At 41.0% G+C, this 15,456-nt stretch overlaps 1 protein-coding gene across 6 annotated transcripts in view; it reads right to left on the reverse strand.

The window, feature by feature from the left end:
* agbl4 (AGBL carboxypeptidase 4) overlaps positions 1-15,456 on the reverse strand; it is a 370,527-nt gene that overhangs the window by 78,091 nt on the left and 276,980 nt on the right. Inside the window, exons 1-5 of one of the 6 annotated variants that reach the window (XM_085151355.1) lie at positions 15,217-15,451; positions 14,243-14,373; positions 12,770-13,247; positions 10,688-10,836; positions 7,586-7,799 (exon numbers count right to left, since the gene is read on the reverse strand). The exons of 1 other annotated variant lie outside the window; for it this stretch is intronic. In XM_085151355.1, coding sequence (XP_085007481.1) covers positions 7,586-7,799; positions 10,688-10,836; positions 12,770-13,247; positions 14,243-14,332 — 931 coding nt within the window. In that variant the 5' untranslated portion in view covers positions 14,333-14,373; positions 15,217-15,451. Of the gene's footprint in view, positions 1-819; positions 7,408-7,585; positions 7,800-10,687; positions 10,837-12,769; positions 13,248-14,242; positions 14,374-15,216; positions 15,452-15,456 lie in introns of those variants that run through there. 4 more of the 6 variants (XM_085151359.1, XM_085151354.1, XM_085151357.1 and 1 more) reach the window with 4 other exon arrangements.

Raw genomic sequence — 15,456 nt, forward strand, 5'->3', positions numbered from 1 at the left:
TTGACCTTAGAACTGAAGAAGCTTCTCGGATGAAGGTGAAACGTCTTCAAGTAACTTAAAGAAGTCCAGACGCTTTTCTTTGCAAGCTCCTTTGACTACGATGACCTGGATGACTGAGAACCTTCACAGACAATCTCTCCAGCAGTTTCTTGGCTCACCCAAAACACTTACAAGGGTAGTCGCCCCAGGAGGGATCTTAACCAGATGCCTGAACCACCTCAACTAGCTCCTTTTGATCAGCAGGAGCAGCAGCTCTACTCCAAGATTCCTCCGGAGGTTTGAGCCCAACCACCCTTCAGAGGAAACTCATTTCGGCCGACTCCTTTAGTCACCACCCAGATTTCATGACCATAGGTGAGGGATGCAACATAAATCAATGGGTAAATTGAAAACTTTGTTTTTTTTGGCTCATCATCATCTCAACAGTCCAGTATAATGCCCACATTGCTGCCGATGATTCACCAGCTCACGCTCCACCTTTCCATCGCTTGTGTATAACACCCCAAGATACTTGAACTTGTTTGGTCCAGGTGGCCTGCCTCTCAAGGAGCTTTCCAGTTTTCCAGATTTTATGTGGACGCATGGACCAAACTGGTTTAGTGATACTGCTAGCATGCATAAAAACAAACTCTTCACATCAAAAAAAAAAAAAAATATATATATATATAAAATGAAGAAAGGGCTGTAACAAGGATGGGGATGCATTTCTTCAGTCTTATCTAACAGTTTCCCCCAAAGGAAGATGAGCAAAAAAACAAAAACCCAGCCAACCAAACAAACAAACAAAACAAAACCCCCCAAAAAACCACAGACACAAGGTTTGTGCTGATAGAATAAAAGTCTCAATTTTATTTCTGTTTATCTATACATTAAACAGGTGTTCCTGAATGCAGCAAGAGAAAACACAGAACAGGATGCTAAGCGTCAAAGACTTGCTCGCATAGCAGAGGTGTGGCCGGTTTAGCAAAGACATGTACACTCTCTATCGCATATACTTATAACATTTTCTGAAAATGTAGGGTTGCCTCTGGGAGGCTATAATAATGAGGGAGTGTCAACTCCGAAAGTCTTGAAATTCTTTTCACATTATCATACCAACTGGAAATACTCCATACAGTAATAACCCTGTCTTTCCCTAATGATCACTGCAATGCGTTTATACCTAGTACAGACAGGTAGATATCCAAGCAGCCCTGTATAGCTCACTTAATACAAGTATGAAAATGTCATTAATAGGTCTGTATGGATTTGTCATGTCGCCGTTGTCCCCTTTAACTCAATCTCGAGGCCCAGTTTTCCATCTCCGCAGTTGGCCCTCTACCCGACAGTGATGTGGTACCAGGTACGTAACTCAACACCTGCATAGGAATTCAATTACACACAAACTCCCTGGGTCAATACCCTGGACCAGAGCAAAGCTTACAATTGAACTATTATTAAAACAGTCCAACGAATGGCTTAAGTGCTTCCGTGAAACCGACTGCTGTGTATCTGAACACACGCTCTTCCCACAGTAGAGAGGTACCAGCACATTTCATGTTCACCAGCACGGTTGGAAATGAAAACAATAACCATCAGTAAGAACATAGAAACATACTGAAAAGGGACGCAACCCTTTTCTCTCAATAAAAGAAACAAAAAACAAAACAACAGAAAAACACTTTGGTGCAGAAAAGATTCCATTGGTACAGGGTAAAAGAAAATATAATGCACTTTGTATAATTACTCACAGTAAGTCAATCGTTAATACTTTCTTACACTAAATGCATAATTTTAACATTTAAATTACATTTAAGTGACGGTGAGGGGAAAAGCGATGCAACAGGGGAATCACAGTTAATTATTCAAGAGGACAGGAACGTCGACAAAAAACAGTCTTCGTGAATATACCCTGATCGCATTTTTGGCATGGTCCAAATTTTAGAAGTTGACACATTCCTCTACGTGGGTATTTTGTCATTTCATCCCTCTTCTAGAACACAATCTGAGGTTAACATGGACCCAAACTTAACGTGTGGTTTTGTTTTTTGCTGAGGACCTCTTCTACTCCATCGTCCCAGTCTGACTGAGATTTCCTGCGCGGCATGCGACCAGTGAACAGTGGCTTCCTCTTAACTTTCACATCGTCGACATCTGAGTGTGAGCTAATAATCATCTATTATCTATAGTGTAACCTGATCTAATCAGTAAAAATGCATATTTCCGAAAATACACTGCGACAATGTAAATTGATAGACAACAGGTGCTAAAAGCAGATGCATCCATTTGAACTCGGCAACTTCTGAGGTACTTCTGAAACTCACAGCTGAGGATATAATCACTATCTACAATATTTGGATGGATAGCATATAGTTGATACAGTAAAAGCAGGGGTTATCGATTTTCGTGAAATATTTTGGCTTTAGAATTCGAGTAAGCTGAGGGGATAGTGGCGGTTGACACACCTGAATAAAACATAGCCGTATGACGATAAAAACATAGAAAAACAGCACCATTTGAGGTCCGATAGATCAGTTTTCGAACTGTTTGCTGGTAGCACCGTCAACCAGTAAAAATCTCAGAATGCAATACAGAGACAGAACACAACCACTGATCAACTGCACAACATAGCAAAGAGCGAAGATATATATTCGGAGACGACCCCTCACACAGACACCCCTTTACAGCAGCATCTTTAAGCAGGTAATAAAACTGATTTCCTCCTAAGAATGATATTTGTGTACTGAGGTGTTTTACAAGTTTTTAATATGCTGTACATGTTGAGAGTAACCAGGTATACCTTTTCCTATAGATTTTTTTTTTAATATACACACATAGTTTACAGTCACTGACAAACAAACACCAGAGTAACAATGAGGTAGGACGGTGAAGTTAGATGAAGTAGAACCGGTTTGTGGATTGTATACAAATTTTCTGATAACTGTAATAAAAATATAGGCCTAACTATGTGTTCCTCCCCGTTTTCTCCTTTTAAACCAAGTCCGACACTGTATCTGTGGCTCAAACGTGTGTCTCGCGTACACCTAGCTCCGAAAACAGTGGCACCGAGCCATTTATCTTGTTCCGCACAGTGAAGCTAAAACCAGATCGCCTTTTTCCTTAATCAAACTGTCAAAAAGCAACCCGAAGCTCCTTCCCTTCTGCAGCTTAAACAGGTGTTTACAACATAAGCCAAAACAACAGCGAGGAGGACGGGATCGTCCACGTGAATGTCAGGAGAGAAAAGAACTAAAGGTGGCGTAAAAAGACGATCGCAAAGCCGCCAAGGTTACGTTTCCTGCCTATCACTACTTAAGTGTAACGGTGAAAGCACCGACTGGTCTGGTGTCGTGACGCGAAAGCCAAAATTAGTGGCTCTGCTTGTGAATAAAACGGTACAGTATGTTACTGATATGCTGCTAAAAACCCGAACCGCTCTTCTGCAAGTGACTCGGTACATTTGATAAAGAACGGCCTTGCCTTTACAGATTAAGCCAAATCTGGGTTAAAAACATACAGTCCTTCCATACAGCTTTCATCCTTTGAAGGTGGTTTTAGTTAAAGGATTAGGCTTAATGGCCATCCAGGAAACAGGCCTTAACATTTTTGATGATGTAATAGCTCTATTAATGGTCTTTCTTTAAGCATCGTTTTAACCACACCCCTCCCATTTTGGCATAAACAACAAAGAAACAAACACAAATACAATATACAACAATGTCTTAGAATTTTAGCAAAGGTACTTTGCACAGCAGAAATCTTTTCTTTTAAAATGCACAGCCTAGCGCACATAAACCTTTGTACAGGGAAAAACAAAACGAGAAATCAGAGGGCACCGAAAAAGGGAAATTTCTAGGGAACCCCCTCAAACAGTATATCAATAACACATCGCCGTTATAAGGCGGCGCTTTACGCTCGGCCATTTTTTAAAAAATTTGTTTTGTTTGTGCAAACCCTGCTGATTCTAAACCCCGTCTTTAGCTCGATCTCAGCATTCAATACTTTGGCTCACAATTACCACTCATTTGTAAAAAATACACTATTATCTCTATAGGAGTCCTATTTATACATTACCAGCATCAGGTTAAAGCGCATATTCCAGTCAGCTTGCACATTTCATTGGTCAGTTTTTATACTGGTGAATCACATTTTGCAGATAGTAGTAGTTATCAATTTTCTAACTAAGTTTTTTTCTTTTGAGACCATGACGGAGTTGCAGATTAAACTATTGAGATAATTTAACTTACTAAAATGCAGTTTTTTTTAAAGAAACCTGTTAAATCTATTAGGGCTGCCCCTGACCGAAGATCTTCTTAGCTGAACAGTTTTTGTGACCGTGATCCAATTAATCCAAAATATATTTTAACATATTTTCTAATGTGTTTTGTCAAGCACGACAAAGTGGTTTGAAAGCTGAGACAGAACGTTGTAAGTAACACCATAACCACCGTGCTACATACCAGAGAAAAGAAATTATACAAACTCATGAACGAAGCGTTCTGCCTGTTACAGACAGCAGCAAAAGAGGTAATTATTCTGATTGTGCTGCAATCACTAGTAAGCAGACTGTCTAAAGACGGCGGCCATGCCAAGTGGCCAACATTCGCCTACTTGCATATTTGAAACAAAAACCAATGTTTGAGGTTAATGACTGACAGACAAATATTTATCTGTCACCTTCCTACGCTTTGGATTTTGTGTGTGAAAAAAAACGAGAAAAAAAAAGTTTCCATGAGTGACTGACACTTCCTGTAGAGTGAGCGTTTCCTTTTTAGGTCGACCAAGAATGTTCCGACTCCTGGAGGGGTGGGGGGGTGGGGCAGCCCTAAAGTCTATCAAGCATGTTAGCGGCAAATCTGACAAATGAATCAAAATGTACCAAAACTCATTCTTGCCATAATAAACCATAAAAAAATGTCTTAAGGTGCTTCATGATAATACAATGATTGTTAGGCCTTAATCTATGAGGACATGTTTGTTTGTTTGTTTTTTTAATTAAAAAAAAAAAGAAAAAAAAAAGGACAAATACCACAAAAACATTTCTTTAAGATCGAAGAATTTGCCCATTTAAAGTGCATTCAATGTAAATGATTTGTGTTGATCTAACTACTGCATCTCAACCGTTGGAGCGCAATGGTTTAACAATACAGAATTTTATCATACTATGGCGTGATCATCAGGTAGATCCTAAGTGAGGTTTGCCAAATAACAGATATAGTAAATATAACGTACGGGCTCGGCTGAAATCGCGTGTTAAGAAAAGCCTCGTCTCATTTTCCAGAGATCGCTTTGGCTAAGAGAGAGGGATACTTTTTTTTTTCCTTTTTAAAACATATGTTTGTAGACTCAGCTGATCTAAGTTCGATTACAACGTCAAGCTTAAAGCCAACAATTCATATAAAAAAATTTAAAAAAGTGTACAAAGAAACACAAGAAATTGATAGGTAACGTGGAATTACAACATCAATTTGCTAAACCAAACTTGTCCAGAAGCTTGAAACCGTAACGAGACTACAAACTCAAATATCAACGTTTGGTGGAAAATAATAATAATAAAGAGTTGCTTATGTACACTGAAATAAAGTAGCTTAAGAAAAGGCTGATCTGAACTTTTGAAATAACAAAAACCGAGACGGACGATATGATACAGAAAAACAAATCAACAGACGAACGAGAATCTAGACTGTGAGGAGGAGGAGAAAGGCTTGATGAGCAGCTCTGCAGTAGATTCACAGTTAGCCACAGCTAGGTCACAGTTGAGATTTCAATCTGCAGCGTTTAGTTCCAGCCTGCAGATTGCCACCCAAGCCATTTTGGATCAAAAAGAAAAAAGAAAGTGTGTGTGTGTGTGTGTATACATGGATATACACACACACAGAACAGAAGAGGAGAATAAAAACATGAAAGAAAGAGACTAAATTTGAAAAGTTCTGATGGCATAGCTCAGGGAAAGTTGTCACTGGAGCAACCTTACTTTAATTCCCCAGTGGCGTGCCTTAAACAAGAGGGGGTTATTATGGGGTTCAGCAGGGCCAGACAGCAGCAAAATAGTATCCCAGACAGCTTTACCCGTAGCTAACACCGCTTCCACAAGACGATGACCAGAGCTGTGCCTCGATTCATCCGGGTAGCGGTCCGGCTCAGCCAAACTTAATGGTGTGAACTACACAGAAAATAGTACCTGGCCACCTCGTACATTCTCACAGCAAAGTGCAGATGAAGCGTCGTGACTTCAGCTTCCAATACATTTACAATCACAGCATACTAGAAAACCCAGGAGCTTATCAGTGCCTGGTGATTGCCAGATCCATTTAAGGCCTTTCTAGGTCTCAACATGCCTGTACCACTGCAACTCAACAGTCAAGTTTCCTTAAAGTAACACAAAAAATATCCGATCAAAACGTCTCCTGTGCTCCCTCGTGGATGGCAAATATTCATAAAGATTAACATTAAAAAAACATAAAAAACAAATACAGCATTCTAGAGACTCGACAGAGTCTCATTAAATCTCAGTAAGCTGTCTTTATAATAAAGTTATACGGTTAAGTGGGAGCACCCGCCCATAATTAATCTCTTTAGGAGCAACAGAATCTCTGCTGCAAAATGAAATATGGCTGTTACTAATTAAGACTTGTGCATTTGAGACCCTGATGTCCCATTCTATGCAGTAAGTACCAACCGCACCAACTCCCAGCAGTTATTGAGTAGTCACCATAACAGTCAACCTCTCACGCATCTAAGCGCTAATGCAAACTAGCATCAATCGTTCGCCCAGGGAAATAATCTCTTACTTTTTAAAAGTTCAAGGACTCAACAATTATGTTCTGACACAGAACGATAAAGTAATAATCACACCTAATTTCTCTTTTGACACACGTGCACAAACCTCAAGAATCTGCATCTCTGTACCAATGCCACTGTAAAGCTTATAAAAACACTCACACCAGCCTATATCAAGCTAGCTCACATGTTCAGTTTCTAACCACTGGGTAAAGCTGTCTGTTGGCCAATTAGAAAAGCGGGCTCACAGAAATGTGATGATGGTTCTTTACGGAGGGGGTGGGCGAAGGGGCCTCTTTGTTTTAACATTTCAAATAACAACCAATCCGATGTGCCAAAGTAATACGACCGCTCCTGAAATGGTTACAGCATCCCCCGACCACCCATATCAAGTCCCCTCAATATCCTGCAGACCACGCGGGGCAGAAGGCGCTGGCGTGACAGTTGATCACTATATGCCATCGTAGGTGAAGTTCTCCATCTTGACTGTCTGTCTGATGAGCAGCTTGGACTCCCGCCGCTCCTCATTCTTGATGGACTTGTTGATGTCCATTATCTTTTCACAAATGTATTTGTTCACTTTGGACAATCTCTGCGTTATCTCTGCACTGTCGGCTGTCTCTTGAGACACTCTGTCGTAGAGACACTCTGGGGAAGGAGCGAGTGTGAGTAATCAGACCACATCAAATTAAAAGCCGCTCATTTTGGCCTCGCCTTAAGGCTAAAGAATTTACCTTTACTAAAACATTTTTGCAACTCGTCCAAAGAAGGGTTTGTCAAACGTTTGAAATATACATTTTAAAGAAAAAGGAAACGTTTGTCTTACCTCTGACAATCTTCAGCTTGCTGGGTGACAGTGGAGGTTTAGGCAAGGCATCTTTTTTCTTTTTAGTGGCCACTCCAGTGACGCTGCGGTTTTTGAGGGTTTCTGTGCCCCAGATCATTACAGCCAGGTTCTTTGTGAACTTAGAATCTCCCTGGGTCCGCTGCAGCTGGTGCCATTTCTCTTCTTCCACCCAGATCCCACCACCAAGGTGTACCTAGAGACGTAAAACAAAGGTTTGTGAAAAGCACAACTGGAAACTTCTTCTTCTGCATCTACGGCTCATTATACAACAAACAGTATGTTGTCACCGGCACGGTGTCAGGATTTATCGTTGTGACACTCAACTAGTTTTATTAATTTTTAGTCAACAGAAGACAAAGTAGATATCCGTGTTTTAGATAAAGAACATTACAGCTTCACATCTATTTAACTGTTTGTTTGTGGGGAAAAAAGTGGGAATAACCCAGATCTTTGAGGATCAAACGTCAGTTACACTGTGACTCTTTACAGGTGAAATTTGGAAGACACAGCAATTTGATTTTGAGTCAGATATGGTTGAACAGAAATGTTCATAGCTCTTGACCAAAAGAGAAAAAAACAAGACAAACGGGAAAACATGAAGACAACTTAAAAAAAGAAACATCTGTCTTTCATGATTTGGGGCAGAAAAATAATTTTTCTGTAAAAATCACAAACTTGTATGTATAATTGAACTCACCCAAATTTCCCATAGCTGTGAAATTTGTAAAACTATTATAAAATTATAAAAGTTACATATTATTGTTGTGAAATGAAAGGTGTCCCTAATGTATTTTAGGTGCATGAATGCTATAAATGGGTCCTTTTAGCCCACTGGTAGGTTGATCGCTAAGCAACATGATGTAATAATATATCATGCATAATACCAGTGGATATAATATGATGATAAGCTATTGTCATGAAGTCAAAAATCACACAATGCTTTTATAATGTGATATAGGTGAATAAATGCTACAAATTGGTTATTTTAGACCGTTGGTAGGTGGTTGCTAGGCAACATCATGACATCAGGCTCTTGTATTCAGCCCTGAAAACTTCTCTAAGGAGGTCAGTCATTACATCGTGCCGCTCGCCAGCGATATCAAACCCTCTGCTAAAGACCTGCTATTATTTTTACCAGCATTTGAAACCTCACATCTCAGAGCTCATCTACTCGTGTGTCTTCCATCCAAGAAACATTACAAAAATCAAACCTTTACTGCCATCCAATGATTTGGAACCTTTAGTACAAACATACATCCTCCTCAGCCTGTTTTCAACTGATCCCAAATGCAGTAGCTGGGCTGCTTACAAAAATTAGCAGGCCCTTACACATCACCCCTTTTTTTAAATTTAATATGATATAAAGCCGGCGTGGCAAAGCTTCTGCATATATATCTGAGCTACTGACAGCAGTAGGCCTCTGCGATCATCTGATCAGGGTCTCCTAACTGTTCTGTGCTCTTATTTTAAATCCAGAGGGGACTGCTGTTTTGAGTTGTAGTCCAAAAACTTTGGAACAGCTTTCCTCAACCTTTCACTGATTTTAAATGACTGCTTACTTTTAAAACGTAAGCTTTTCCTTAATCATTTTCCCAAAATATTTTCAAAATATAATGAAGAAGATGTGTTTGTGTGTGTGTGTTTGCAGCTTGATGGTGCTTTACTTTTTCTTGTATCTTGTGGTGTAATCTCAGCGATTTTGTACAGACTAGTAAAATTCTGCTAGTGTGAAGGCAAACAGAGTACATGCTAATTATAGCAGGACACATTCAGCTTTCACCTCCCGCTTAGACTAAATCAAACTTTCCAAGAAGGGTCACTTTCACCCTCTAGGATACGTAAACAAGCTCTGGCCACTATCTTCTTGTAGCACGGATTACCTTCATTACAAACTTAGGCTGTGGCTCTTTACACAGTCACTGTACATTGCGTAAGCCTGGACCAAACACTTCAAGCTGATTGCCAGCCATGGCAGACTGCCCTGGTCTTCTAGGTGAGCTACTGTACCGGAGGGGGTGCATATGTGACTCTCGTTCCCTTCTCTACTCTCTTATCACCGTAAAGTCTTTAGGCTAGCATCCAAAAGGCTTTTCCCTGTGCAGCTAATGTGCTTTAGGCCCCCGGCCAGCAGACAAGCTTTTTACTGCCCTCGAGGTAGAAAAAGCCTCTTCTTTTTTCTTCTTTTTCCATGACCCCTCCCCACCCTTTCCAGCGCACTCTCAGTAGGGTTAACCTGTCAGTCACTTTAAATTCCTCTCGTGCAAATAATTAATATGGGGTCCCTCATGTAGGACAGTTCTAATTTGCAAGTGTTCTTCACGCTTGAAGTGGCTGCAGGCCCCAGAGCTTGTACTACCAATTCCCCCCCTGTCATGAGCGACAGGACGCTGGTTGAGTTACAGCAGTGGGGGCAGTAAAGAACCCTAACAGGCTAATAAACACCGACGATGCTGGCTGCGCTTGCAGGAACAATAATAATCTTCTCAACCTTGTTTACCTGCAAGGGTAAGGCAGCTAGGGGAAAGGACTGATCAACAATGACAGCATGTTCCCAGATTCACGGGTGTTAAGAGGAAACGCAGCACTTCCTGTAAAATCAGGATACTGTTCACAGCCACCCACAAGGAAAAATGAAAGGGGACCAAATGATTCGAACCTCTCAAAATTGGTTATTAAGATACCATCATAGTCAGAGTTTTAGTGCCCTTTCTACTCTACACTATAAATTAGAAGTTCGCTTAAATATATGCAAACATAATTGAAAAAACAGGCCTGTTGACTACTGAGTGAATTAAGAACAATTCTTTTTCCTACATTAGAAAATTAACTGGACTATGCTAACAGCCTTGCAATCACTTTTATGACATCAGTTTGAATTTTCGTGCACAAGATCCTCTTGTTTTCACTTTGCTTTAAAGAATTAATGTCAGCATGAAAAGACAGATTTATACAGCCATGAAACAGCGCAGACAAGAAATTACACAAATTAATAATAAAGGTTTTCTAGTACTAGTTGGAGCGAAAATGGAAAACTGGAAATGCAATTAAATACGCAGCAATTCTTAGTTCAGAGAAACGTACCTTGCCGTCATTGCAGGTGTATACTGTTCTAGGTGAGGGTGAGTAGCTGGAACTGGTGTTGGCTTCTTCTCTGCATGTCTCCTGGGCCTCAACAATAGGTTCAACCACTTCAGCCTTGATTGTCTGGGTGCCATTGTCATGCATAGGCTCTAGGAGATAAAGGAGACGTTAATTATGGAGATAAAAGCAACGACAAACCTCTGTTTTCACTTAACGCAACTTGGCAAAACTAAAACATGCTAAAATACAGCGGGAACAAGGGAGAAAATGCTAGGTGTAAACAGCTACTAGCACCTGAATTCTTACAGTAGTAAAAGTGTGAGGGTTTTTTTGGCTTCACCGCAGGAACAGTGCCCACCTGCTTGTTTGCTTGCTATGCGCCTTGGGCACAGGCTTGCCTGTGCCTTGTGACAGGCAGTTATTTTAGCCCAGTAACTAAGCTGGCTTGGTGGCTGGCCACGCTAAGCTCCAATGTAGCTGATGAGTTTTAATATCGGTCAGCGCACTCCATCCACTGCCTGACAGCACCCCAGGGTGCTTTAATCTTTAGCCTGTCCATTAGATGGTCTAGCCAGTAGCTGGGCGCCTCTGTTCAGATCTGCAGGGGGTCTGAGGTTAAGACCAGCATCTGGCAGAGCTCGAGTATGTACAGCACTGTGCGCTGCAATGACACCACTTTTAATCACACAACCAAAGTGCTTTTTATTCAACTTCCAGTACTGGATTTACCACTTCAGCAATGGACCTGTTAAAATCCCTTTGGATTATAATCTCTCTCCACATGTATACATCATTCCCCAAAGGTTTCTTCAGTTTTTATCTTATCCTGATTCTGGCAGAAACCAGTCCCGTTATGGTAATTATGATCAATCTGTATGGGACACTGGGTTATACAAACTGAATCTGATTTAAATTTAAGCTGAGTGGTTTTCTTTAGGCTTATCTGATATAATTGTGTGTCTTATATTCCTAAATCAAAATAACATCAGTCCAGGACCATCACTTTGTTAGGACTTTAGAACTTTTGTACTGTGAGAAAAAGATATAAATACTTAGTGGGTGGTGGGAGAAGCAAAAGAGGGACAAGATACTGTTGGATGAATGGGTCAAACACATGAGCCTCATACAACAGACTGGGGTTTAAGCCTTGTGTGAAATCAAAAACTCGTGCTTTGTCCTCGTCTCTCTTTTCCTCTTTCCTCACATCCAACTGTTCGTAATAGACAGCTGCCCCTCCCTGAACCAGAGCTCTCTTCCAGTTAAAAGGGTGTTCTTCCTTCCCGCCCTCACCAATTTCTTGCTCAAAGAGGATCGTCTGGTTCTTTCTCTAATATTGTAAGGGCTTATCTTGATTTACCTTATTGTAAATCAGTGCTATGGTATATGGCTCAACCATCTTTTGGAATCGTAACAATGCGTTAGGTTTTGTGTCATGTGGCAATAAACAACGTGATCAGTTAGTTGCAATGGCGATCTAGCAGCAACAGCGACAATAATAGAATGTGCACATTTATGGCACCCATATACAGTAACAAAAATCAAACTTAAAGACACCTATACAGTAGGTAGGACTCTCGTTTTATAAAAGAATCAGTTCTTAAGCAGATTAACTGACTGACACTCAGCCATCATCATCATCACCATCCGAGAAGCTTCTTTAGTTCTGAACTGAAGAAGCTTCTCGGATGAGAGAACCTGAGAACCTTCACAGACATTCATCTTTACACTTTTTTTTTTTTGCACATAATTGCAAAAAAATTATTGCCGGCATTTGTCATCCAGACCTTGTCAGGAGAGAGAGATGGTAAAATGATCGTGCTGTGTGGACATAAAGTGAACACTAAACTTAATATCTATCCTCACGCTTGCTGCTAAACTCCTTCCACTGAAATTGTGGCCTTATTGCTGTTCAGATGTTTCTGTATAAGAAACACTTCACTTGTCAGTTTCCTTACTATATATGTATTCATTTTAAATATAAACGTTTTCTTTAACAACTGACGAGGTTAAAGTTCACTAATCAACTTTGTGGTACTGGTAACTGGTTTGTTGGCTTGTGTGTGGGTGCTACTGGTCTCTCACCGCTGCCCAGTCTCATGAGAAGTACGTCTTGCAGTCTCCTGTTGAAGTCCCTCAGTTCTTTGACTTCTGTCAGCAAGCTGCCATATTCCTTGAGCTTCTTGGCTTGCTGCACCAACTGTCTGCGGGTTCTCTCCAACTCCTGCTGCAGCCTCCTCATCTCCTCCTCCTGCTGCCTGTAGCTGTGAACCAGCTCCTCGTACAGAACTCTGGGAACAACAGCGGCAGCCACCTCAGGCACACAATCCGTGTCCACCGCCAAATGCTGCTGTTGCTGCTGGTGATGATGTCGCTGATGCTCTGTCTCCATATCATCATCTTCGTCATCTGCATCCTCTCCCACCTCAGCCAGCCGGTCCTCATCCAGGTCCTCCTCGCCCTCCATACAGGAGCTGGCTGCATTTCTCTCTAGGCGAGCCACTACTGCCGCTAGGCTTTTGGATGAGTTAGAAAGGGGGCGTCCATGGTCCTGTGACAGGGCCTGAGGAGAGTAATAACTCAATAGGTTGGCAAAATGAAATCTGACCTATATTTAAAAAAAATATGTCATGGACTCTGGTGTTAGGCCTGTTAAAATATTTATTCATATGTACAAGTATTCCCACAAAGTCGATTCTGTTCATCTAGACATAGTGTTTCCATTAGGAGACACACTTCATCAATCATCCAATCAACTTCTTCAGTCTTAACTTTGAAAACGCTGCATCCAGAAGAACAGAATTTATTTTCTGGGATTTTCTTACCCAGACGATTCAGCATGCATCAAGATAGTATTGTGTAAAATTCTTTGCTGTGACTCTGACTAAATATATGACTGACGCCACTCAAAACAGAAGAAAAATATTACGTAAAACCACGAATCTGTCTGAAACGACACGACAGGCAGACTTCAAACTGTTTGTTTTGACATGCGAATCTCAATAGGAAATGGGAGGACAGGAGTCACCGAGTTCTTTGATGAGCCGCTCAGAGGATTTGTCTGGGAAAGGGCAGCTGTCCAGAGTGCTGAATTTGTGTTAATCCAGCATATGGTAAAAATAGTGTGGGGGATTTGGGGTGTCAGCCAAGTTTATGAAAACGTGACGTATCATTGATAGATATATTTAGATATCAGAGCATCGCTGCAAAAAATTTACATGTGAAGTTATACATGCTCCCATACTTGGAGTGTTGATGTGGCCTTTTTTCACTACTTAACTTTTTTGGGTTTTCTCTGACACAGTAAAAGGCAATCTTCTATTTGAAAGATGCCATTTAATGCAATTAGTTTTAATGTAAAGTATCCTCAAATGCATGTCACGGACCCAGTGTGATAGACTATCTTGATACTACTAACATAAACAAGTCTAAACACCTTTTAATTTAGATCATTTATACGTGATTGACGGTATAAATGATGCAATGTGTGTGCATTGCAGCAGACACATATGTTTGCTGCAATGCCCAACAACCACAGTGTACCTCTGATCTTCCTACCTTTTTATGCCTGAGTGGCATTCTTTCCTCTCCAAAATTGTTCTCGATGGAGTTTCCTGAATTCTTCGTGGACATCTTGGGAATTTTCATCTTCTTTTGTGTTATACTGTCTTCAAATTCTTCTACTGTATCTGTGAGCCCCGGAAATAGAAGCAAGAATAAACTCGTAAAAGTCCCTAAAAAGTTGCATGAATTTTCAAAGTATGCTTTTCAAAGTATTTACGGAAGTGCTCTCATCTGTATTGGTTAGCTTCTCCATTCTGCCTCATCAAGGCGACTTTAGCATTAAATGAGGTAGGAATGTAAGCATGTCAGAGGACTGCGGTATGGTCCTGGGCTGGCGACATTGTACCGATCTCCCAGCTCAGACAGATCAGACTCGGGGATTAGTGATGTAGCTAAAGATCGTGCATAGAAAACGACCGTGAGCAAACATTTCTACAACTCCAAATAAACACGAGCAAAAGCATTTCACCTGCACACTTAATCACATTTGCACGATAAACCTACATGAAACGGCTGCGATGCTGACATGTTACTGACAGGTTGCTGTATGTAGTCTGCAACGACTGCAGCACCGCAACCCCTCTGTGGCACGAATCTGCCGATAAGAAAGCTAACATGCAGACTGCAGCCCACCAAAGCCGCCGGATTGGCATCTCAACTACATTTGAGAGCCTCAAAAATAATGACAGATCAGTCACCGGCTGTCAAATATGTTTATAACACGGTGACAGCCTTGCGTCTGTACGTCGGCAGTAGCATGCTAACACGGAACGAATACAAACCAAGCAAGCTAGCAAGCGTTAGCTTCATGTTGTAAACAACCGTTGTGAGTCGCTAACGTTACATGCCACGTTATTTAGCGACACAACTAATACTACCCAACCCAAACAAGAGGGGTAACTTAAGAGACACGGCGCCGTAAGTGTAAAGAACATATAAAACACCGACAACAAGGTATGACTACATACCAAACTTATCTTAGCATATCTAACTAGCATATCTAGCTAGCCACAGCCGAGGACGTTGTTGTTGCTATCGGTGTCAGATTCCAGCTGATCACGTCCTGACAGATCGGGTCAAAAAAGAAAGAAAAAGAAAACACTTGGTTTGACACATTCCTGAGTTTCGCGTACATCAGCGTTACTTGGTCAGACGGCGAAAAGAAGCGTTAAAAAAGACAAAATCTCCTGCGTTAGGAGGACAACTTA

This window comes from Neolamprologus multifasciatus, chromosome 23 (genome assembly GCF_963576455.1).
Source record: "Neolamprologus multifasciatus chromosome 23, fNeoMul1.2, whole genome shotgun sequence".
Lineage (NCBI taxonomy): Eukaryota > Metazoa > Chordata > Actinopteri > Cichliformes > Cichlidae > Neolamprologus > Neolamprologus multifasciatus.